Source organism: Mauremys reevesii, linkage group 3, assembly GCF_016161935.1.
Source record: "Mauremys reevesii isolate NIE-2019 linkage group 3, ASM1616193v1, whole genome shotgun sequence".
Taxonomy (NCBI): domain Eukaryota; kingdom Metazoa; phylum Chordata; order Testudines; family Geoemydidae; genus Mauremys; species Mauremys reevesii.
In genome coordinates, this window is record NC_052625.1 from 98854024 (window position 1) to 98879156 (window position 25133).

General features: G+C 44.3%; 1 protein-coding gene across 3 annotated transcripts in view; it reads left to right on the forward strand.

Annotated features, from left to right (window-relative positions):
• Nucleotides 1-6509: 6509 nt before the first annotated feature.
• The window catches only part of LRP11 (LDL receptor related protein 11), a 32251-nt gene continuing 13627 nt past the window's right edge, over nucleotides 6510-25133 (forward strand). For all 3 annotated transcript variants that reach the window (XR_005595894.1, XM_039529255.1, XM_039529254.1), the window contains exons 1-3: nucleotides 6510-7049; nucleotides 12797-12954; nucleotides 24633-24774. Coding sequence is in view for 2 of the 3 variants with exons in the window: in XM_039529255.1 (XP_039385189.1) it covers nucleotides 6524-7049; nucleotides 12797-12954; nucleotides 24633-24774 (826 nt within the window). In the remaining variant the exon portion in view is untranslated. The remainder of the gene's footprint in view (nucleotides 7050-12796; nucleotides 12955-24632; nucleotides 24775-25133) is intronic.

Consider the following 25133-nt stretch of genomic DNA (forward strand, 5'->3'; position numbering starts at 1 on the left):
ATTTGGAGGCACCAACACTGTAATGGAAAATTTATTCCACATTTACCTCAGGTTCCTTTCCCTGCATCAGGCTCACCCATGCTTGGCTGCTGGGACAGACTGGACTGCAGTAGAGTAAAAAAACAGGTCCTGGCTCGTGGCACAGCCAGATACCCCCAGTCACCTGTCCCCCATCCTCCTCCTCCTCTTCCTCATCCACCTCCTCCTCGCTGTTCACAGCAGGGGCCTGTGACTCAGGATTCTCAGAAGTATCCATGGCGGTGTGCAGGGTGGTGGTGGAGTCTGTGCCAAGTATTGCATGCAGCTCATTATAAAAGTGGCAAGTCTGCAGCTCAGCACCGGATTGACTGTTGGTCCCCCCGGCCTTCTGGCATGCCTGCTGCAGCTCCTGGGCTTTCCAATGGCCCTGCTGCTGGTCCAGGTGTACCCCTCCTTCTGCATCCCCCAAGCAATTTGCTTAGAGATGTCAATATTTCTATGGCTGGTTCAGAGCTGTGCCGGCACAGACTCTGCTCCCCGTAGGCCTAGGAGATTCAATATCTCCTGTCTACTCCAGGCTGGAGCGCAACTGGAGCCTGTAGCCAGCATGGTCAGCTGGGCAGTTGAACACAAAAATGGAGAGCAGATAGAGGTGTGCTCAGCAAGCGGGGCAACCAGGAAAAGTTCAGGAGGTGGTGTTAATATGTTGGCGTAACTGGGCACTTACATCAGTGGGAGACAAATTTTAGTGCAAACACATGCACAGCTAGGATGATGCAAGGTGGTTTATGTCAGCCTAACTGTGTAGTGTAGACCAGGAGTGAAGCTCCACATTACAAAGAGAACGTTATCACTGCAATTTGTACTTGGCAAATTGTTCAAACCAGCCATCAACCACCAATCCTCTTCCAGCAGGTAGGAGGATTCACATTTTTCATGTGGGCGGTTAGCTGACAGATACTCACAAACAAGTTAGAGAAGAGAAAAATTGTTTAAGCTCAGGATCATGCAGATGACAGATTTTATGTACATAAGATTTATGTTGTGTATTCACTGTTCACAGAGCATTTTGAAGACACAGCATGAAAAGGAAAGCATATTTATTTTTAGAACACATTTTCAAACAAAAATAGAAGAGTTAGTGTTAAAGAAGGGTGTTCATATTCTACTCACGGCTCCCATATTTATGTTGTCCTGTGAAGTTTGAACATGACCAAAGGGGAAGTAAATTGACAAATTTCCTAAAATATGAACATTCCTGAGTTCCCAAATAGACTATTAAGCAGTCACTATTAAGCGGATTTAGAGTTAGTGGGGCCCTGTGTGCAGTTTCATTTTCAGAGCCCGCCCCCTGGGACCCAGCTAAGAAAACATTCTCTCTTATCTCCCTGCCCCAGTTTTTCATTCTTTTTTATCTTCATCCTCCTCTTATATTATAATAGGAAGTAAATGACAATAAAGTGAGGTACCTTGATTGGGGCAGGGGGTTGGGGTGCAGGAGGAGGTGCAGGGGTCAGGCTCTGGGAGGGAGTTTGGATGCTGGGTGCGGGATCTGGGCTGGGGCAGAGGGTTGGGGTGTGGGTGCAGGGAGGTGTGCGGGCTCTGGGAGGAAGTTTGAGTGTGGGCTCTGGGCTGGGGTAGAGGGTTGGGGTCTGGGAGGAGTCAGGGGGCAGAGTTTACCTTGGGCGGTGCGGCTCCCAAAGCGACTGGCACACCCCTCTGACAGCGGCTCCTAGGCAGGGGGCACCAGGGGAGTCTCTGCATGCTGCTGCCTGCAGGCACCACCACCACAGCTCCCATTGGCCACGGGTCCCGGCCAATGGGAGCCGCGGAGTCGGCGCTTGGGGCAGGAGCAACGTGCGGAGACACACACCCCCAGGGGCTGCAGGGACATGCTGGCCGCTTCCGGGAGCAGCGCGGTGCAGAGGGAGGGAGGCAGCGTGGGCAAGAAGCTGCCTTAGACCTGCTGTGCTGCTGCTGGCACATCTCTGCGCGCCCCTTGTGGGGAGGAGGGCAGCAGGTCTCCGTGCACTGCCTGGGAAGGGGACAGTGCACAGAGCCGCCTCCCCCACTCCTGCCAGGGGCATGCAGAGACATGCCAGCAGCCAGCTGCTTCTGGGAGCCGTGTGGAGCCACCGGCCACAAAAGGCAGCAGCCTGCCTGCCTGAGCCCTGCTGCTCATCAAGTTGTCAGATGAGATTTGCCCTGCATTTTGGGGTCCTCCCATCATTGGGGGCCCTGTGCGACCACACGGTTTCTTTCATGGTACATCCACCTCTGAGTCACACAGTTGTTTATATTTCATGATCAAATGCATTGTCTAACCATCCATCATTTTTTGAAGGAGAAAACTAGCATTCTTTCAAACTATTCCAATTTCTCATGAAGCACCTGCACTAACAATAAACTGGGGTACATGCAGGTAGCATTAAAAAAAGAACAAGAAATCCATACAAATACCTTTATCAATCTCTAACATCATTCTTGACATACACACACGGTTTTATAATCATGTCAATAACAGACATGAAGAGGATATCTTCACTTAAATTGACCAAATTTAAAAAATATGCACCTTTATGACCTAGAAAAAATAATCTGTGATATTCACAATAATGAAGCAGTAAAAAGGACAGGAATTGAAACATACAAAATATTCATCCACACTCGAACAGGCATTAACAAAAAAATTGATATTCATAAGTAATAAACTGCTGCCACCTTCTGAATAAAACTCAGATTTACCATAAATGGAACCATCAATGGGATCAGGTTTTCATCCCAAGGGGACAATTCTCCCTTCTGGAACTTGGTACAGGAACAGAAAAAGCCAAAAGTGGCTTTAAGTCATTTTTTACTCCCTCATATTCTTGGTGTGTCCAAGGCAAAACAGGGCCCCAAACAGGAATCCGAGTAGCCTCAGAGCTCAGAGGCAGAGCTCCTCTAGCTAACACTCCGCTGCAGTGGGACCTGAGGGGCTAGCCACACAATTCAGGTGCAGATCTTGGTTTGGATTCCAAATGCTCCGATTCCCTCCCCTAAATAATGTGGGGCTGTTAGTTTGGCACCTCTTTATAAAGGAAATGTGCTTGGTTTATTATTGATGAAAGACCTGGAGACTGAGATAATCTATTCACAGAACAAATACAGCATGGGCAGAGGCAATTAGAAGCATCCCTACATTGCCCTGCTGACAAGCCATCAACCCTGACCTGGAGGGACCCACTTATGGGGATTAGTGGCCTATTCACTCCATGCCTTCTTTTCTGAGTCTGACATTACCCATGAGGAAACTCATGATTGTTAATTATGGAGGCTCTACCAACACAATATGATTATGCTTACGATGTATTTATATTACCGTAGCATGTAGGAGCAGTAGTCACGGACCAGTACCCCATTGTGCTAGGCGCTGTACAAACATGGAATAAAAAGAGGGTCCCTGCCCCAGGGAGCTTACAATCTAAGTTTAAGACTGGAGACAACAGAGGGTTTCAGACAAGCCCAAAGGTGAGTATGAGGAAACAATGAGACAATTTTGCTGAGCATGATAGGCTGTGGCCTGAGCACATCATCAATATAATCATTGTAAAGTTTTTTTGTAGGCAGCACAACAAAGAAGTGTTTTCAGAAATGGAGTCAGCTTTGCAGATGTTTACTGGGAGCATCTCCCAAGGAAGAGGGGCAGCCTGGAGAAAAGCATGAAGGTTTGTTTGAAAATTTAATGACTAGGTGATGGGCATCATAGGTTGATTGGAAATGGGAGTCAACATCTCAACAATGAATGAGAGATGACATGTAGGGTGGGGATAGGCTGTGAAGGGCCTTGAAAGTGAAGACAAGCAGCTTACATTTGCTGTGATGTAGAAGGAGGAGCCAGCGGAGGGATGCAAAGAGTGGGTGACATATTCAAAGCGATGAGCTAGGAAAATGATCTTAGCAGCAGCATTTTGTTGCTGGGACAAAAACCACATTTATCTAGGCCAGAGAGAAGGATGTTGCAGTAATCAAGGTGTGAGATGATGATGATAGCTTGGATGAGAGTCCTATCTGTGTGGGTGGATAGGAAAGGCCGTATCTTAGAAATATTATGCAAAAAGAATCTGCCAGATTTAGACGTAGCCTGGATGTGAGGACCTAAAGAGAGGTCTGAGTTGAAAAAAACTATCAAGTTACAGATCTTAGTGACAGGCAGGGTGGTGGGGCTGTTCTCAGTGATTGAGAAAGGATGTGGAAGGAAGTCTTAAGGGGAAAGATTAAGAGCTCTGTTTTAGCCATGTTGAGCTGGGGCCATGTTCATATCCATGAAGATTTGTCAGAGATACAGGCTGAGATTTTAGTTTGGACAGAAGGAGACAGGTCTGGAATAACAAGATAGATCTGTGAGTTATCAGCACAGAGATGAGAGTTGAATTTGTGCTCATGGATTAAATTACCCATGGAGAGGATGTAGACGAAGAAGAGAAGAGGCCCAAGGACCAAGGACAGAGCCCCATGCAAGCCAATAGTGTCACAGAAACCAAGGGAGGACAAGATTTCAAGAAGAAGAGTATGATCAACATTGTTGAAGGCAGCTTACAAGTCAAATAGGAGTACTGGTTCTTTGTTTTGGCTGGGAAGAAGTCTTTAGAGACTTTGATGATATCAGTTTCAGTGGAGTGCAACAGGTGGAAGCTGGCTTGGAGATGGTCTAAATGTGGTTGTCCCATCTCAAAAAAGATATATTGGAATTGGAAAAGGTTCAGAAAAGGGCAACAAAAATTATTAGAGGTATGGAACAGCTGCCATATGAGGACAGATTAATAAGACTGGGACTTTTCAGCTTGGAAAAGAGATGACTAAAGAGGGATATGATAGAAGTGTATAAAATCATGACTGGTGTGGAGAAAGTGATTCGTCTATCTAAGTGTTATTTACTCCTCATAACACAAGAACTAGGGGTCAACAAATTAAATGAACAGGCAGCAGGTTTAAAACAAAGAAAAGGAAGTATTTTTTCATACAACGCACAGTCAGCCTGTGGAACTCCTTGTCAGAGGATGTTGTGAAGGCCAAGACTATAACAGGGTTCAAAAAAGAACTAGATAAGTTCATGGAGGATAGGTCCATCAATGGTTATTAGCCAATTTGGACAGAGATGGTGCCCCTAGCCTCTGTTTGCCAGAAGCTGGGAATCGGCAACAGGGAATAGATCACTTGATGATTACCTGTTCTGTTCATTTCCTCTGGGGCACCTGGCATTGGCCACTGTCAGAAGTCAGGATACTGGGCTAGATGGCCCTTTGGTCTGACCAGGGGCGGCTCTAGGAATTGCGCCACCCCAAGCAGGGCGGCACGCCGCGGGGGGCGCTCTGGTGGTCGCCGGTCCCGCGGCTCCGGTGGACCTCCCGCAGGCACGCCTGCGGATGCTCCACCGAAGCTGCGGGACCAGCGGACCCTCCGCAGGCATGCCTGCGGGAGGTCCACCAGAGCTGCCTGCCGCCCTCCCGCGGCACGCCACCCCAAGCACGCGCTTGGCGCGCTGGGGTCTGGAGCGAGCCCTGGGTCTGACCCAGTATGGCCATTCTTATGTATTGTGCTTTCCCTTCATAGCTTTCTAAGTGCATCACAGAGGAAGGCAAGTATCTTTATCCCTGTTTGACAGATGGAGAAAACAAGGTGCAGAGAGATGAAGTGACTGGTCTGTGGTCACAGAGGCAGAGCTGGGACCAGAGCCCAGGTGGCTGGACCTCCAGTGCTCTGCCTGCCTATACCAGGCCTCGCTGTGACACAGAGGGAAAAGGATCACACACAGCCCACCCCTGTGTCAGTGGGAAAACCCCTTGGACCCTCAGAGGGGCGTAGGGTGACCAGCTAGCAAGTGTGAAAAATCGGGACAGGGGGTGGAGGGCAATAGGTGCCTATATAAGAAAAAGCAGCAAAGTCCTGTGGAGCATGAGCTTTCATGGGTGAATACCCACTTCGTTGGATGCCTGTATTCACCCACGAAAGCTCATGCTCCAAAACTTCTGTTAGTCTATAAGGTGCCACAGAACTCTTTGCTGCTTTTACAGAGCCAGACTAACAAGGCTACCCCTCTGATACTATATAAGAAATAGCTCCAACTATCGGGACTGTCCCTATAAAATCAGGACATCTGGTCACCCTATAGGGGCAGGCTGGGGGGAGGGTCTAGACTAGAGGCGGGCGGAGGAGCCCGCAGTAGGCTGGACGTGAAAAGCGCGGGGAGGGGTCCCAGCTGGTGGGCGGAGCCTACTCTGGCCCCGCCCTAGGCGCGGCGGGTGGGCGGGGCTCCCGGAGCTGTCCATGGACGCTGGTGCTGAGCCGGCTCCGGCGCTGCCCGTCGCTTGATTCTGCTGCGTCCGGCTCCACCCCGCGCACCCCGGGCGGGCCCGGCCGGGCCATGCCGCCGCCTCCTGCCGCCGCGGAGCCCGCCCCAGCGCGCTAAGCCGCCAGCTCCCGCTCGGGCCCGGCCCCGCGCCTGCCCGCCGGGCTGCAGCGGCGGGTGACTGCGGCAGGCGGGCCCGCTTCGCTTCGCCCCGCCATGGCCTCCCGGCTGCGGCTGCTGCTGCTGCTGCTGCTGGCGGCGCTGTGCGGCCGGGCCTCGGCCGGGGAGGTGGCGGCGCCGCTGGCCGAGCTGCGCTCGCAGATCTCGGGCGTGGAGTCGCTGCTGGAGGAGTTCCGCCGCCAGCTGCAGCCGGACGAGGCCGGCGGGGGCCGCTGCCGGGGCGGCGCCTTCTCCGCCCGGCCGGACGCCATCATCCGCACCAAGGACTCGCTGGCGGCGGGCGCCACCTTCCTGCGGGCGCCGGCCGCCGTGGCGGGCTGGAGGCAGTGCCTGCAGGCCTGCTGCGCCGAGCCGCGCTGCTCGCTGGCCGTGGTGCAGCGAGCCCGGCCCCCGGGCGAGCCGGGGGCGCTGAGCTGCTACCTCTTCAACTGCACCTACCGCGGCCGCGCCGTCTGCCGCTTCGCTCCGCACCGCGGCTACAGCAGCTACAGCCTGGGGCCCGCCAACCTCACCCAGCCGCCCGCCCGCGGGAGCCCGCGCCCCGCCCTCTCCCAGGCAGCAGGTAAGGGGCCAAAGCACAGGGGGGATCGCTGCTTCCATGGGGCCCACCCCCTGGAGGGGGGCTGGGGTGTCGTGTGTGACGCTGTGCTGGGGCCCCTCGGCCAGCTGGAGGGTTTGGGGAATAGGCTGGACAAGCACCTGGCCGGGCTGGGCTAGGTTCAGGTTGGCTCTGTCCTGGGGACGAGATGGGCGCTTGAGCTCCCTACCTTTCTACCATTACAGCAGCTCTCAGCCGTCCCCCCCACCCCTCCAATCAGGGTCCTGGTGTGCCAGACCTGCAACGAGACAATGGCTCTGTCCTAAAGAGTTTACATTGGCAGCACTCCCTGTGCCTGCTCACCTTAGCTGGCTGTTCACAGGGACAACAAGGCCCGAACCTTTCCAGAGAATTCAAGCTGCTGTTGTCGGATAAGCAGAAGGTTGGGTAATCTGTTAGGGGGGATGAGTGTGATATAAAAGCTCCCAGGACAGCTTTTTAAATAGCACAGTTTTGTCACTGTTTATAAAAGTTTAAATAAACAGGAGGCTCAGAGGGGGCTTGTTTTATATGTAATGTGGTTAATAAACCAACAAACAGATTGCAAGGAGCTATAGGATAGTTCTTGGTTGTGGTACTAATTGCTCCCCTCTTTTTCTGAGAATTTTATAGGAGATGTTGTTTGCTGTGCATCTACATATGAGGCAGCTAATCATAACTGATTTGTCCCGTATATAGAACAGTCTGAGTGAAGGGTCAGTTCTTCAAGGTGCTAAGCACCTCAACTCTTACTTAAATCACTCAGTAAGCTTGGGCACATGGGCCCCAATTCAGCAAGGTACTTGAGCATGTGGCTTCCTTCAAGTCTTGATTAATCCCACTGACACAGCCTTGTTAGTGAGGTCACACTTAGTTCCATGGCTGTTGTTACCGTAGATACCAAGGTAGGGGAAGAGAGTTGGTGGGAGAAAAAGATCCTTATTATATACAAACTCTGGGTAAAGTCCTGTACTTACTTATTCACATGACTAAAGTTACTCAGATGAATAGTTCTATTGAAGTCGGTGGAACAACACCTGAGCAGCTTTACTCATGTGTAGGTGTTTGTATGATGTGGCCCATTCTGCAGTAATTGTAAGTATGAGGAAAATAAACTTTGTAGCTTTGCCTCAATATGAAGGTTGGTACCTAATATTCAAGATGGCAGTTCAGTGAAGAGCTAATAAATTGGGTTAAAGCATTCATGAGCCCAGCATTCTTTGCAAGGATAAAATAGATTATCATATTTATATAGGATCTCATGTCATGTGGAATTGTGAGTCCTTAGCACATTTAAAAATTCAGCCCCATAATGGTAGAATCTAGCATCGTAGAGTTTAAGGATTTGTACAGTGGCTGAGCAAGATAGACTTCACGCAAAAACAAAATTGTTAGAAAAGACTTCTACAAAGCAAACCCAGGGAGGAAAATGACAGGGAACCAAACACTATTTTCTTCTGTTAGAGTTTTGCCTGCTTAAGAACTTCAGTATCACATCGTATAAGAGCAAAAAAAGAGAAAGAGGCTCCACAGATAGCCTAGAGATAAATAAGCAGTATGGATGGTACTCTTCATCTTGAATCAACCACATAAAGAGAAGCAGCTTCCAGAGCAACTCTGAAGCATAACACCGCACAAGTAATCCAAAGAAATGAGATCTAGAAGAAAACATGTCTGAGGATCCAGCATTCAAGACTTGTTCTCTTCAGGATTCCTGACATCTGAAGCAAAGCTCTTTGACTCACTGCTTCATCTCCTACAAATGTGACCTGTTATTAGAAAATAATATCTTAAAGGACAATCTATACATTCTCTCGAGGAATTCAGTATGTCTGCCCAAGTAAACACTTAGTGTACGTGCATTATTGAGTAGCATGACATTTAAGTAACATGAAAACACCTAGTAGGTGTGAATGAAGAATGCTCAGAAAGCATCTAAGGGTATGTCTACACTACGGACCTTACAGCGTCTCAGCTATACCGCTGCAGCTGCGCTGCTGTAAGGTCTCCTGTGTAGTCTCTGTATGCCGATGGGAGAGAGTTCTCATGCCGGTATAATTAAGCCACTCCCAATGAGTGGAGGTAGCTATGTTGGCAGGAGACGCTCTCCCACCACCATAGCTCTGTCCACACTGGTGCTTTTGTCGGTGAAACTTGTGTTGGTCAGGGGTGTGTTTTTTTCACACCCCTGACCAACAAAAGTTTTGCTGACAAACATGCTAGTGTAGACAAAGCCTAATACTATTTGCCCAATAGGACAGCCACTTGGGGTGGAGACTTTGGACCCGAATTTCCACTCTGTTGCACCAGTTTTATGCCGCTACAACTTGATTGAAGCTAGTGTATATTGAATAGTGACTATTAGTTCAAAATGATAAGTAATGTAGTTTCATTATGTAACTAATTTGGTTTAAATTATTGACCAGTAAGTTAAGTTTCTTCAAGGGTTCTTGTTACTGATAAAAAGTAGGGGAATTAATATTCAGGTAAACTGATGTCAACAGGAATGTAAGAGCTTTTAATAAAGCGATCTTTTTACAACAAAGCCTCCATTCAGATGCCATACCAATACCACCTAACAATTTTGTTGGTGACACTCCAAGTCTGTGAAAGAAACAGGGGAAAGGAGATCTGATTTAATCTGCTGTTTTCTGCAGAAAAGGGGGGAGGGTTCCAAAGCTATAGCTCCTTTTCCTGCAGACAGACAGCTCCACAATTTGAGAATGTTAAGTTATAAAATCATCATATTAGTATCCATGCTTAATAAAACTTAAAATAGAAGTTGAAATGCACACTATGAACTTGATCTACCCTTCCTTGTGCTTTGTCATCATTTACATCTGTGCCGTGTGAGTGTAAACTGCTACCGAATGAGAATCATGGCATCTTGTATTCACTTTCTACAGGTCTAAATTATTATGGTTGCCTGACCCTTCCCTGTTTTCAGTTGCTTATTAAATTGCCAAGCTTAAGCCCCTTGGGCTGAAGTTTTTCATGTTGCCTGTCTGACTCCGGCTGAGTTTATTTTGAAAGATTCAGTAAAAATGGTTCAACTGTTGTTGAGAATGAGATTAAGGAAAAAGAGGGTTCAACTCTTTTATTTATATTAAAAAATTCCTACAACTGTTTCTTTTGCATTTGTTCTTTAGAGCATGGATTTCAAATTTGGCAGGAGATTGCTCTGGTGATCAGGGATGTGCTTTTCCTTGGACTAATTTGGGTGAATTTTCAAAGTTATAGGCCTGTGAAAATTGTTTCCACATGCTCAGTACAGGTTGGTAGCAAAATTCTCCTAATATTCTGTGTACACAGAGCATGTCTCATCCTGGGTGAACAGACTTCTACAACTGCTATGGTGCTGAGCACAGGAACTGAGTGCGGAGAGACTGTTTCTCCTCTTTTTTCAATGCTGCCCCCTTGGCACCCAGACATTGTGAAGGAGGAGGAAGAAGTAGGATTCAGATGCAAAGGGGTGAAGAGCAGGGGATGGGGCAGGCTCAGCGGAAGACAGGGCAGAAGGGGAATGGAACTTTGTCTCAGTCACGCACAGACTGGACTGCACTGAGGGAATGAATCAGGAAAGGAATGCATAGTGAATGAAGCTGGTTTCTGTAAGACCTGCATCAGTTGTTGCTATGTTGGACGGTTTGTGGTAGAGCTGGTTGGGAGTTTCCCATTGGAAGGACTTCCCACAAAGAAAAGAAAAATAAATTTCTTTTGGAAAATTGAGTTTTGCTGGAAAGTTTTGATTTTTCTATCAGAAAATCATTCCCATCACCACAGCTCCCTTGCTTCTAAACAAGGGGGTTGCTGGGAAGGCTGGCTCTGGAAGAGCCTGCCTGGTAGACTGCCTCAGCTCCTGCTGATTCAGGCTCCTCAGCTCCAAGGTAGCCCTCCAGGCAAAATGCTCCAGAGCTGTGCGGCCCATCAGCTGTACTACTCTGGAGCCAGGGCTTCCAGGACTCGGCTTCTCAGGAACCCAGACGACTCCCAAATTGCCTGGCTCCCTGCTGGGTGGACTGAGTGGATTCCACACCACTCAGGGAGCCTTGGAAACATTTTGAAAATGTCAAGATGAAATGACATTTTATCTCTGTAAAAATGAAATTTGAGCATTCCTGTTCTGTGAGAAACTTGTTTTTTAAAAAAAATACATTTATTTTGTTTAAAAATAGAATGAATTTGGACTTACCCCACAGAATGGGAATTCTCCAGTTTCTGGCCAGCTAGAGTAGGCAGTGAATGGGGCAGGGAACTGCAAGAAGTGAAAGGACAGTCCCATGGTTGGAGCACTTGAATGTTGCCCTGTGCATTAGAATCTGTCCCTGCCTCTGCCACAGAATTCCTGTGTGTTTCTGGGCAAGTCACCAAAACCCGTGTTTTCCAAGATGCCTGCTGTTTACCTCATTTTCTGGATGCCCATCTTGAGAGCCTGGTTGCCTGATTTGCAGAAGTGCTGTGTGCTCACAACTGAAGTCAGTGGTAACTGTGCTTTGAACACAGAGTGCGATAAAATTTTAAATATTTCTAGATGTCTCAAGTTAATCATTCCAAATTAGTGTTACTTTTCTGGCCTTAATTCCTCTGTGCTTCGGTTCCCCCATCTGTAAATTAGTGATAATACCACTTCATGAGATTGTTTGTTTGAAAATAAGGGCTTGTCTACACTGGGGCGGGGGAGGGGGGGGAAATCAATCTAAGTTACGCAACTTCAGCTATGCTATTCGCTTAGCTAAAGTTGAAGTATCTTAGTTCGACTTACCTGGCTGTCCTCACGGCGGCAAGTCGACTGCCGCGGCTCCATCGACGCTGCTTTGCTCCTCCTGCCGAGGTGGAGTAGAGGCGTTGATTCACAAATCAATTTTAGATGCGATAAATCAATCCCTGATAGATCGATTACTACCCACCGATCCGGTGGGTAGTATAGACGTACCCTAAGTCAATTAATGTTTGTAGGGTCCTCAGTTCCTAGAGTGATGAGTACCATAAAAAGGCCACAAGGAAATTAATAATCCTGTATTCATTGTTGAATCTGGAAGATGTAAAGCCCTGGGACCACGCATTGAATGTTGTGCATGTGTATTTTATACAAGATTTATGTTGGCATTGGTCCTCCTAAATTAAATAAAAACCTCTTCCAGCCATTCTACTTGCTGTATAATTGTTTCAACTGACGCATCCCTGCTTGCAGCCGAGGTTTCATAACATGAAGAGATACCATTTTCTTCCCAGATGAAGCTGAGACATCATGCAGCAGTTTACCAGTATTGCCACTTAGACATAATTAAACTTGACATTTAAAAGTTAAGGTGCATGCTTCTGTCTGTCAAGACTCAAAAGGGCATGGATTAGTTTACATTGTAAATGCTGTTTTAAAAGCCTTTGTGTGTGTGTTTTAATTAATTAAATCTTAGCTTTTGGAGAACTTCCATGGATATTTTTTTCCTTCAGCCTGTGATGTGAATTTGGATTGCTTATAATCAAACTTCTGACAGAGCACTTTCAACTAACAGACACAAAACACACTGAACTTATTTAATGCTGAACAGGCAAAAACCATAGGAACTCAAATTTTGAGGGACAGGAAACTAACAGTACTGAAAGCTGTTTTCTCAAATCGGAGAAAGGCAGAGTAATAAATCAATGTCTTACATAGAATGTTTATTCTTTAGTTAGGTATGAACTATTCTGTTTCCTCTGATGAATAACTAAGCTATTTTATTTTTTTAAAGAAAATGACGAGCCTCCACACAGCAAGGCAGGACAAGATATTGTGCTGCAGTCACCAGTAGACTGGGTGATTTTGGATGGCCGAGAAAGCTTAGATGACCATGGAATCATACAGTATGAGTGGACTTTGCTGCAAGGTGACTCATCAGTTGATATAAAGGTACATATAGAATTGCGTGCAAAAATCAGTTATTTGGCTGATAACTGTATTCAGTTCAGTTGTAAATGTAGATGTTTAATGTCAGTCTATTCACGTAGATGTGGTTTGTGATCGTTAGGATAAATAGTGAAAAAGATTAGAGCCTCATTTTTCTGACTTGCCAATAGTGATCAAGTTGTATAATTAATGGTATGAGAAATTAGTATCAAATAAGTTGGTTTAAAAAATTCTGTTAATATATTTACTCTTTCTTCTCCATACATATTAGCTTCTTTTTCACGGCGGTTGTTCAGCTTCTAGGATCCAGGATAGGGGTACCTCAGTAACTTAGTTATTAAAACAACAAGGTATTTTCACCAACAACTTGTTAGAAGAGCTCAGAGAAGCTCAAAGGAAAGTCACACTAAGGACTATCTCCAATAGGCCACACCAGTCTTAAGAGACTGTATTAATTTATTCCAAAGGTTTCCAGTACAATTTTGTTTTGACTTGAAATTAAACGCCAAAGTAGGGGTTCCACATCCAGGCCCAGCTCCTGAATACTGCCACGGCAGCACAAAGGAACCAGAAGCAGGGGCGGCTCTAGACATTTCGCCGCCCCAAGCAGGGCAGCATGCCGCGGGAGGCGCTCTGCCGGTCGCTGGTCCCACGGCTCCAGTGGACCTCCCGCAGGCGTGCCTGCAGAGGGTGCGCTGGTCCTGCGCAGCCACCAGCGGACCCTCCGCAGGCACGCCTGTGGGAGGTCCACTGGAGCCGTGGGAGCAGCGAACCCTCCGCAGGCACGCCTGCGGGAGGTCCACTGGAACCGCCTGCCGCCCTCCCGGTGACCGGCAGAGCGCCCCCCGTGGCATGCCGCCCCAAGCACGCGCTTGGCGTGCTGGGGTCTGGAGCCGCCCCTGACCAGAAGAGACCCTTAGCTGGCTGGGGAGACTTCCCATGGGGCAGACAGTGCATAAGGTTGTAGTAGTGGCCTTACCCAGGACTCTTCACAAGTATGAGCATAGGCGGAGGGATAGCTCAGTGTTTCGAGCATTGGCCTGCTAAACCCAGGGTTGTGAGTTCAATCCTTAAGGGGGCCATTTAGGGATCTGGGGCAAAAATCTGCCAGGGATGGGACTTGGTCCTGCTGTGAAGGCAGGGGACTGGACGCGATGACCTTTCAAGGTCCCTTCCAGTTCCATGAGATAAGTATATCTCCATATTAAAGGGCATGCCTGGGACTCAGCCAAGGGGATGTCAGGGATAGGAGGGAATGGGTCAGAGCACATAATGCTGCAGAGATACAGGCCACAGTCAGTCATCCCTGAAACAGCCCAGAATCAGGAGGGCACAAATGCCATTTAATGCCCCCTTAGCCAACCCTGCCCCTGGGTTGCGCTTGTGTGTGCTGTGCCTCCAAGAGGCGCTGCACACAGTCAAAAACCTCTATTAACTTCAGTGAAGTCACTCTGTATTTGAAATGGTGTAATTGAGAGCAGTATGACAGCCCACAGCTGTCAGACAATCAGGCCTTGTCAACACTACAAAGTTTTGTCGGCAAAAGCTGCCTTTTGCCAACAAAACAGTGGAGATGTACACACTACAAAGCTACTTTTGGCAGCAAAACTCTGCTGTTTTGCCAACAAAATAAAACCACCTCAGTGATAGGCATAAAGCCTTTTACGGCAAAGTTAAAGCGACAAAGTGTCAGTGTAGACATTGCCTTTTGTTTTGTTGACAGAACTGGCTTCCACTAGTATCCCACAATGCCTGCCATGATGATCTGCTCACTTTTTTGATCTCTGCTGCCCTGCAGGCATGCACCCCTCCTCTTTCAAAGCTCCGGGCAGGGGTGCTGGAACAATTTTTATAGAGGGGGTGCTGAGAACCATTGAACCAAATTGTAAACCCTGTATATAATGGAAACCACTTAAGCCAAGGGATGCAGCAGCACCTCCAGCACAACCTAGTTCCAGCACCTATGGCTCTGGGAAGTATCTGACAGCTGAGCGTGAGGCTTCCTTTGGGGAACAAGGAGCAAATTGTTAGCGTGGAATGCTCCTGCTCTGCCCTTCACTAGGAGTACTGTGACAGACAGACTGGTGCTTCAGGGAGGGGGCAGGGTACCGCTGTGCTGTTTTGACATTCCTCAGAACTGAGAGCTCACCGAGCTGCTCAGGATGCTGCTCCCGGCAGCTGAGGACGCGGTGGGAGAACTTGGAAAGAATCACAGACAGAACCATACGCAGACAGGTAGAGGGGGCTGCTTTGGAAGAGCCTGCTGTGCCAAACAGAGCCGGGCCTGATGTGTCAGGGAGTGTCCCCTTCCCCATGCCTCAGGATTGATCAGTCCGCCTGCTGCCTCCCCTGCCCCAGATGTACCACTCTTCTCTCCCTTCCCCCGCATGCTTCAGTTGAAAGCCACTGAAAATCTACTAGGATGCCCTTGGAAGGATGGGATTGAGAAACCTGCATCACGTGACACTGTACCTGCCCCCATGAGGCATTGCAAACCCTTCCCAAAGCACCCTGCGGCCAGTTGTACAATGGGATAGCTACCACAGTGCACTGCTCTCTGTGTCGATGCAGGAGCTGCTAGTGTGGATGCGCTCTGCCGACATCCACACTTGATTTTAATTGCAGTGCTTTAATTAAAGTGGCATAACTTTTGCTGACAAAACTTTGTAGTGTAGACTAAGATTTTTAGTCCCTTGGGTGATAATTTAAGGTTTTACTGTATTTGCATATGGATTCTTAACTAAAGGTCTGCATATCACAGCTAAAAGAAGTGATTCTTTATAAACTGATAAGAAAACATGTGGACTTCTCTGATGGCTTGTCATTGAATTTATGTACAGAAATGTATGTATTGCCACACTACTTGCAGAACATACAGGATGGGATTTTCAAAAACCCTCAGCGATGGTTAAGCCAGTGCTGAGCAGTTCTGAAAATCTCACCTGCTATCACCGGACCCACATCACAGAAACTGCAAACACAACTGAGCCGGTTTCCAATCATCCCAGTGCTAAGTGGCTAGAGGTGATTTCAAAACTTGAGTCTGTCACATGTCAGGGTATCATTGCTAGTCTGTTTATCTTAATTTAATGTTTTGTTGATGCAGAATTTAGAAGGTCTGGAAGGCATTAATTAGGTATGCACTCTCCATAGGGGAGTTGAATGAAATTCAAAGAAAACCTTTTACCTATTTTGTAAATAAACTGAATATCTCATTATCCAGGCACCTTTCAGGATCACTACATTTAAATAATTTTTATAGAATAGTGCTGAAAGGAATTGTTATACAAAAACCAAAAATATGTTTTTAAAAAAAGTTCCTTTAAATTAATATGTAGTATGGAAGTGGGCTTCCAGAACACCAAAAAAAAATCTAAATCTAAAGTTTTCATGTTAAAACAATATGCATTAATGTTGTCATCTTTGATTCAAACCAAAGGATAGTCAATAACATGGAGAGGTCAATCTTGGAATTATGTAAGCTTGGAAAAGTCACATTAAAATCAACGGTAGTTTTGTGTGTAAAAGAACCACAGTATTGGAGCCAAAGTAAATACCTGTGAAAGAGTAGATCTGTTTAACAGAAACAAACACTTTTCACAAATTCATCCTTAATAGGTGAAATCCTGGCTGCACTGAAGTCAGTGGGAGTTTTCCCATTGTCTTCAATGGAGTCAGGATTTCACCCACTAATGGATAATTACAGTTTAGTTAATATTTGTAATTATTCATACAAATATTCTGTTTTTTTACCTTGACTTTTATTACTTTGATATTTGACTTTTTTATTGTCCATTTTTAAAATGGTACATAAATCCAAAAGCACCGAGACTGGGGCTGTGTGTTTAAACAAGATAAAAGACGGCTATTACATTGCACTTATGCACAAAAGAGCAAATAGATGGCACAGGGGGGAGATAGGGGTGATTATAAACAGATCCTGTCATCTGCAGCAGGCAATCAGTAGAAAGAAACTTCTTTCATTATAATTTTAGCTAAAGAATAATTTGTTTGTCAAATTGCTGCCTACAGAATGTAGCCATTGAAGTATGTGACAGGTGGCTTTTTATTATAATTTTCTGTTTAGTTTCAGCCAAGGATTAGAACAATCAAGATAGATCCAGGACCCAATCCCAGTGGAAGGTGGAAAAAAGGTCATAAGGCTTGTAACAGGGCTGGTCACCTCCCATGCACCTCCTTATGACCACGAGTGCTTCTGCAGAGTCCTGCTAATAATGTCTCCCTCAAAGGCCTCCTTATACAGACTCCACATGCGTTTTTGTGAGGTCAAAAAACCTCTCCATGGTATCTGGGTTTATTCACAGAAAATAACTCAAAATAAAACTCAAAGTGCTACATTAAAGTCCCACAAACAAACATTTCTCTTCCAACTCCCAGGCCTCCCTGCCTGGGAAGCTTCTGCACATTCCCTTACCTGCTCAGGGTCCATCTTGCATTAGCAGGCTACTCCCACTCTTTCTGGCTAGAATCTTAGCTCAACACCCAGGACTCTGCTGGAGCCTGCCCACTCCTAGCAGTCTCTGATCTCTTCCCCCCTGTAGCCACCTACTGCCCTTTATAGGGAATTACTTGATCCCACTCGGGTGAGGCTCATCCTGTAATCAGGATTAGGTTAGCCCTAGGCTCTCCAGCCCATGGAGCAAACTACCCTGCTCCAGAATAAGAATAAGTAACAGCAGGGAGATTAATTGCATGAGAAGAGAAAAGTGAATTTATCAATAAACCATGTTATAAAGCAACCATTAATTCTAGAGTGCTGCTGTCATTTGTGCTGACAAACTCCTGAGGTCTTTTAGGTTTTAAAAAATAATTGTAAATCGATAAAATGAAAGAATTCCACAGAATTTCTCTTCATTTTTATTAGTGTTCAGCATTCCTTGCATTGGGCTCAGTACTGTAAAGTGCTCAGTGCCCCCCTTATCTACCATGTATACCCTCAACTCCCATGTTGAGCATGTCACGCTTTGCAGAAGGTGCTCAGCACCCCAAGGCTGTTGAGAAAAAAGTTCTAGAACATTCATGGCGGTAACAATTAAGCATCATCATACAGTAGCAAATACTTAGTAACACTTTGAAATAGGCACATGTATGAAAGTTTGTCATGACCTACATACATGGTTTTGGAAGATTTATACAGTAAGAATTCTACTTCGAAAATGAACAAATCTGTGTAGTGTCCCACTGATTTCAGCGTAGACTGTAGAAGATCCACATGGGTTCAAGGGTCTACCCATGCAGAGCTACTTGCTCATTTGAGGCCTAAGTTTTCAACTAGTCCAAATATGGAAGAAGCTCTTCATGTCTCAAAATTACTTAACCTTGCTATTTTTTTCAATTATACAATTTTTAAAATGGAATATCACACTCTAGGGAATATGGTTACAATAAGATAACCACATTTTTTTGGTGTGATAGACACTTGTCTTCAGTTTGTGCTTCAGGATGCACCTGGGACTTGTGGTTATCTTTAGCCACAAATAGCCATGCGTTCTTCATTTGTATAAATTCATCATAGATTTTTAGATTACTGTTTTCTAAATACTGGAGTACGTTACTGTTAGTATGTGGAATTGGTGAGTAGAAATTGGTGTCAAATTAAAAAAGCCACTCCATATTTTATTGAAACTGTCATTTTGTTTTTTTAATTATTGTTGATTAGTTTATAGGGTGAAATTCATTTCTGTATGCAGTTTAAATTAATATTAACTGTAAGATATTCTTTTAAAAACATTTATGTTCCAATGCCATTTATAAATATTTATTAATGTTTATTTATTTCAAATGATCAGAAGTGCCTAGATGAAACCTTAGGCACCTTATACAATTTATAAAAGCATAAAAAAACTTCAGTTTAAATATTTAACACGCTCACATTAAGGAAAGCCCATTTTTGCAATCACTATTGGTGAACTATCCTATACATAACATGCTGCTAAAATTATTATTTAAATTACTAAAGAGATATTGTGCCAAAAAATTTAGGTGAGTAAATATACTGTAGACAAGAGGCCTGATTCTTAGTTACACCAGTGTATACCTCTCTGGCGTGTTATGTGGACCTATATTTCCCTTTCTGTAGTGAAGTGATTTTTGAAATTTGCCGTTTTTCTTTATTTACTGTTTTTACTATTGAAATTCCTTTACATTTTAATGGCTTTTGAGTCCTTTTAAACATGGCAGGCATGAAGAATTGAATTTCAGTGACCGTATGGGGGAGTTAGGCATAGTACACTGTTAACTGGATTTGTGTGCATAAGCACTTGCCAAGATTACAATTCAGCCACAGCTATTCAAAAAACATTTTAATTCGTTCCTCAAATATTTGTCTTGCTCATCTAAATATGTTTTTCCCCAGAACTATGTAATATTAGTTATTTTTGCTAGTTTTTGGTTAGTTTGTTAACTGTTAATACTATATAAACAACTATTTAAGGTGTTTTGAAGTAACATCTCTTTCCTTCTTGACATTGTTCTAATAATTTTCATTACAGCATTTGCTGTACATATTGTTGAGCATTTTCAGTCCAGGTTCTTTTAGGGTATGTCTATTCTCCAGCTGGGAGTGTGCCTCACAGCCCAGGAAGAGAGGCTTGAGCTAGCACACTAAAAACAGCAGTGTGGATGTTATGGCATGGACAGCAGCAGGCATAGGCTAGCTGCCTGAGTCCAAGAACACCTGACCCTCTGAGTCTGAGCTTGGGTGGCTACCACCCACTATTTTTAGCACACTAGCTTGAGCAGAGCTTGTGTGAGTCGATCTACCTGGGCTAGGAAGCTCACTCCCAGCTGCTTTGTAGACATACCCTTAAGGGCTTGTCTACTTGGGGAAACTGACTGGAATTCGCTATTGTGGAATAGGCTGTTCTGCAATAGCTATTCCAGAATAGCTCTCCATGTGCACACTCTGTTCCAGAATAGAAGTAATTTTATTCCAGAATAATTACTCTGCTTTGGAAGCCCAGTAATTATTAGGGAGTACAAGTGACTTTTGATCAAGAATAGTATCCCCGTTGGTTTTCTCCTGTTGACAATCCCTCATGCAAATGCAACAAATTGGTTATCATATGGTCATTGGATGATGCCCTGTATTACAGCGTTTAAACAAAATTAGTAGCTTCAGCTATAAGTGCAAGAGCAAAACAAGCAGTGACTGGAGACAGCAAATCTACATGTACTGTTTTGTCTAGACACTATAACTGGCAGCCCATTCTGCACACTTGCTCAGCATCTCTGATCTTTACATTGTTCCTGGATACCCTGTTGTGCCATCAGAGTTTCCATGGACCACTCCATTTATGTCTTGCCCTTGTCCTTTTGCTGATCTGTCCCAGTTCCCATCCCACCACATGTATTTTCTGGAACATTTTTTTGCCCCATCTTTCAGTGTTGTGTGCCATAATCCCTCTGCCCTAATGGCCCTTTCTGGCACTCTGTGTCATCTGTGTCTAGCCCACTCTAACACGCTGGCTCTCCTTCCTTTTTCCCCACCTGATAACTCCAGTACTTTGCCTCTGAGTACATCTATACTTAGAGGTGGAGGTGTAATTTCCAGCTCAGGTAGACATACCCACGCTAGCTCTGATTGAGCTAGCGCACTAAACATAAAAGTGTAGCTGCAGCAAGGCAGTTCTGAAGGATGAGCTAGCCACTCTGAGTGCAACTCTGCCTGGGAACTTGGGGAGGCTAACTTGTACCACCACAACTATACTTCTATGTTTAGCACACTAGCGCAATCAGAGCTGGCATGGGTATGTCTAACTGAGCTGGAAATCACACCTCCAGCTCAAAGTATAGATATACCTTTAGTTTCCTAAAGCAGCTCCAGAGTGCTCTCTCAGCTTCCACTGGCTCTCCAGTATCCTCTGTCTCAATTTTCTTTGGCTCCATCCATGTTTCAAATATTGCCAAGTCAGAGGTCCTAAGTATGACACAGTTGCAATATGTAGTGTAGACAGGATTTTAAACATGTTCCCTAACTCAGTTAAAGCCTTGGGGTTAAGATTAAAGTTCCTTTTCCACAACAAATTGCACTTGTGTTATACATGTATTAGGAGACATGTTCAAGTCTTAGTCTGGTTACAGAACATAGGTAAATATCCTTTCTACCTACAAATTGCAATGAGATTCCACTGCTGGATCCTCATTTGGATTGAAGCCTTAGAGATTATTTTTTAAAATACATTATTTATCATTTTATATTAACGTACACTTTGGAGCATTAATAGTAATTGAAGTACAAAGGATCAGACTCAGGGGTAGCGGATCTGCAGAGATTTCAGGTCAGGGGATGTATGTGCAAAGGTGGTGTAAAGCTCACATTTGCACTCCCCTGGTGCTGGCTATGTTCAGGGCAAGACCCTCAATGCAGAGATACACCAGCTGCAAATGGCTCCAAGAGGCTAATCCACAGCCAATGATCAATATGATGCACAGATGTCCCAGCAACCCTTCTTTATCTCTGATCATATTCCCTTTTCCTCTTTAGGGAAGGGGAGCATCTGTATCATATTTGTACCACTGGAGGATGCCCCTTGTATTGAGTAACTTTACTGTAATTTATAACTAGATGTGAATAGAATCTCCTGTATAATAACTTTGATGTTTTCCTGCGACAGACTGACAGACTGTGGGCTTTGGAGGAGACTTGGCAAGTGTTTAATCATTCTCAGATTATGGTTTCCAGGCTGCAGACTCTTACTGGTCAAACAAATGAATCAAATAAGGGAAAACTATTTGTTAAATACGGTGGAATCTGGATTTTATGAAACCCAGTCTAACTAATGACCAGTAATACAACCCATTTTTTCCCCATGGGGAAAAAAATAAATCACATAAAAAAGTGATGTTGATGAAGAACTAGTTGACACCCTTTCACATTCTGATGCCTTCAGTGTATTGGAAATCACTTTGAAGTGATTTGAAGCATGAGAAGAAAGTAATGCAGTGCACCATACTGCAACTTATGCAACATACCAGCTGTCATTTTGAGGTGTTTGATTTTTTTTTTAAGCTTTTTGATTTTATAAACTCTTCAATCCCAAATTAGTTTGTAAAGTAGGGTGGAAAGGGCTATAATTTAATCTCTTCCTCTCCACAAAAATGAATTCTCTTTGTTAATATCCTCTTGAGAAAAAAGAGAGCACTTCCAAAATGATCATTTCAATATTTTGAAAATCTAAACCCATCAGGAGATGCACCAACAAACAATGCAGGGTACTAGTATGTTCTCATTGCATCATTTTGCTGTTATCTTCTTGTGAGTGAAACAAGCAGGCTCCTGAAATTTAAAAGAATCTTCAGGGAGTTGTAAAAGCAGCAAAGAGTCCTGTGGCACCTTATAGACTAACTGACGTATTGGAGCATGAGCTTTCGGATGCATGTGATGAAGTGGGTATTCACCCACAAAAGCTCATGCTCCAATACGTCTGCTAGTCTATCAGGTGCCATAGGACTCTTTGCTGCTTTTACAGATCCAGACTAACACGGCTACCCCTGTGATACTTCAGGGAGTTGATGTCTCAAAGAATTTGTAATAGGAGCCTAGAGCCTTTCACCAGCTGGTCACCAGTGTGAATTTAACCCAGGATAGTAATGAACAAAAGTCACTCATCTGATGAGCCTCTTTGGTAGCTTCAGTGTAGCTCCCCAGGGGAGTAGATATCCACATCACAAAATGCACTGTCTGAGTTGGTGGTAACTGAAGTCTTTGTTGGTAGTCTTAACAGAATATAAGGTCTGAACCAGCATGAAAATAAAACTGTCCTTAGAGTTTTCTCCTCTATTCATGAGGGTTCTGAAGTGGGGAGGGAAACTTGTACTGCTTCTGCTCTAGCTGTACATGTTCAGAAAGAAATAAAAAGATCTCCAAGGTTATAAGTGAGACTGGTCATGCATGTAAAACCTGCAGAATTGGGCCTATGCTTTTAGTACTATTTTTGCCCTACTTCTTCAAAACAAGCCCACTAGTTCGTAATGTAGCATGGTTAGAAAAAATGAGCAATTCTAGGATCACACAAATTAGGCCAATTTTACAAAGACAGAAAACTGAGTTCTAAGGGGATAAAACATTTCTGAGTAGCATGAGTGCATTACCTGATGGAAATTTCAAGGGAGTTATGAAAGTCATTAGATCATCAGTGGTACATATTTCATATCCTGGTGAAAAACACTGTTCATTCTTTAAGCTGCTGCCTCTTGCCAAATTGCAGTTTATGAACAGCTACTTTTTGAAGCCAAAATGAGCTGTGTAAATTGCTGTGTTACTGTACATATTGTTCCTCAGAGAATAGTCAGATTATCACACCCCCACTGCATTTGAACACAAGACGAAAGAATAGGTCTTTTTTACTTTGGTGAATGGTGCTAAATAAATACATTTGATAAAAAAGTGGTAGTTCTGAATTTTGTTTAAAATTGTTTGTAAAACAAAATTTAAGAATATTTAGAAACCCAGGAAAGTATCTTAGGAAGTTTTAAATAATATGTTTTCTCAATACAACACAAATTTGTGAATCAAATGGTATTCCCTTCCAATATAATTCAATGTTTCATTTATTAGAAAAGTAGTTTCACAGTGTGTGGAGGAAAGCTATATGAATATTTTGTCTTTTTACCATCAAAATTATTGGGCTTGTAGAAATATATATATATATACAGAGATTACTTTAATATTTAATATATTGATTTACTATAGGTGGGGTAGGTAGCACTCCCTGCTATTCAAGTTGCTCCACACTTTCCATTATTAAATGCTGTTTTCAGTTGCTCATACCTTCACCAAATGTTAACAGTTTCGGCTGACAGTTTTCATACCAGATGCTGTCTCAGACTGAATCTTTATAGAATAAAGCTGTAAAGAATAAAGCAAATTTTGATTCATAAAATCAGCCATCAGGCTTATGAGGTTTTCACCTGCCAGCATCACCTGCTGGATAGACATTCCAGCATCACCTGCCATCATGTATGCCACCTGCTGGATATACATTGAGATATGAGCTTACTTCCCTTGGAAGTTTGGATGGCCTCTCTAAACTCAGAAAAACTTTCTTTTAAGTGTAGTGGGGCTGATGTGACTGCATATTGTGAGATAAACCTAGGCTACAGATGAAATGTGGGGAACCGCTTTCTAAAGCGCACACTAGCAGCATTGTAGAATGTTACCAAGCTCTTTAAATACTCTGTCCATCATTTACATGAAAACCCAGTTTTCTAGCCAAATTGTTGCTACATATTTTTTACTATTGAAGAATGAGGTAAAATAAGCTTCCAAATTGGATTTCATCCATCATCCCAGTAGATATTGTAGACATTCACATATCGTGTTTGTTCTCTTAATATCTACAGCTGCAGCACCTGATAATTGAGCACAGAGTATTACTAAGACCAGTGCATAAAAGCTAAACATTTTGTATTTTCAAGTAGAATCAAAAGATCTAAATGTTATGAAATGATATCTACATTTGATTGATCTGGTCTGACTTGAAAGAGAACTATTTTATCTCCTTGAGAAGCAGCGTACAGAAGTGTTTCAGATATTTGTAGAAATGTATGACTGGTCCAATTTTGTTAATGTGTCTCTGTCAGTTAGACAGAGTAGCCTGGTAGAGTAGCCAGGATTAGAATTTCAGAAATGAACGTTCTGACTCTTCTCTTTTTATCAGGTACCACAGCCCGGAACATTGAAGCTCTCTCACTTGCAAGAAGGTGTATACATTTTCCAACTGACTGTGACAGACACTGCTGGTCAAAAGAGCTCAGATAATATCTCTGTGACTGTTCTTCCAATGGTTCACTCTGCATTAGGTGAGAAAATGGTTGAAATTACAGTTTGTGTGATTGCTGCAGTGTGGCATACCTAAAAAGTCTCTTGGGGTAGATGGGAATGCAGCTGTATATCATAATGTTATTTTGTATTTAATAATAGGAATACAAAAGGAAGGAAGCTATTTCAAATGGGGAAGGGGTTAAAAACATTTTTGGAACAGGGAAGGAAAATCATCCTTTTTATGTGTTTGAATAATTAATCACTTCATTGCAGATGAACATGCAGGGTAGGGCAAGCAAAACATAGCTTTGATATTGCCATATGTATCAGGTGTGTTATGATGGTCTATTGTACATTCAATGCAGGATCAATAGAACATGTCAGGGCATATGCTGTT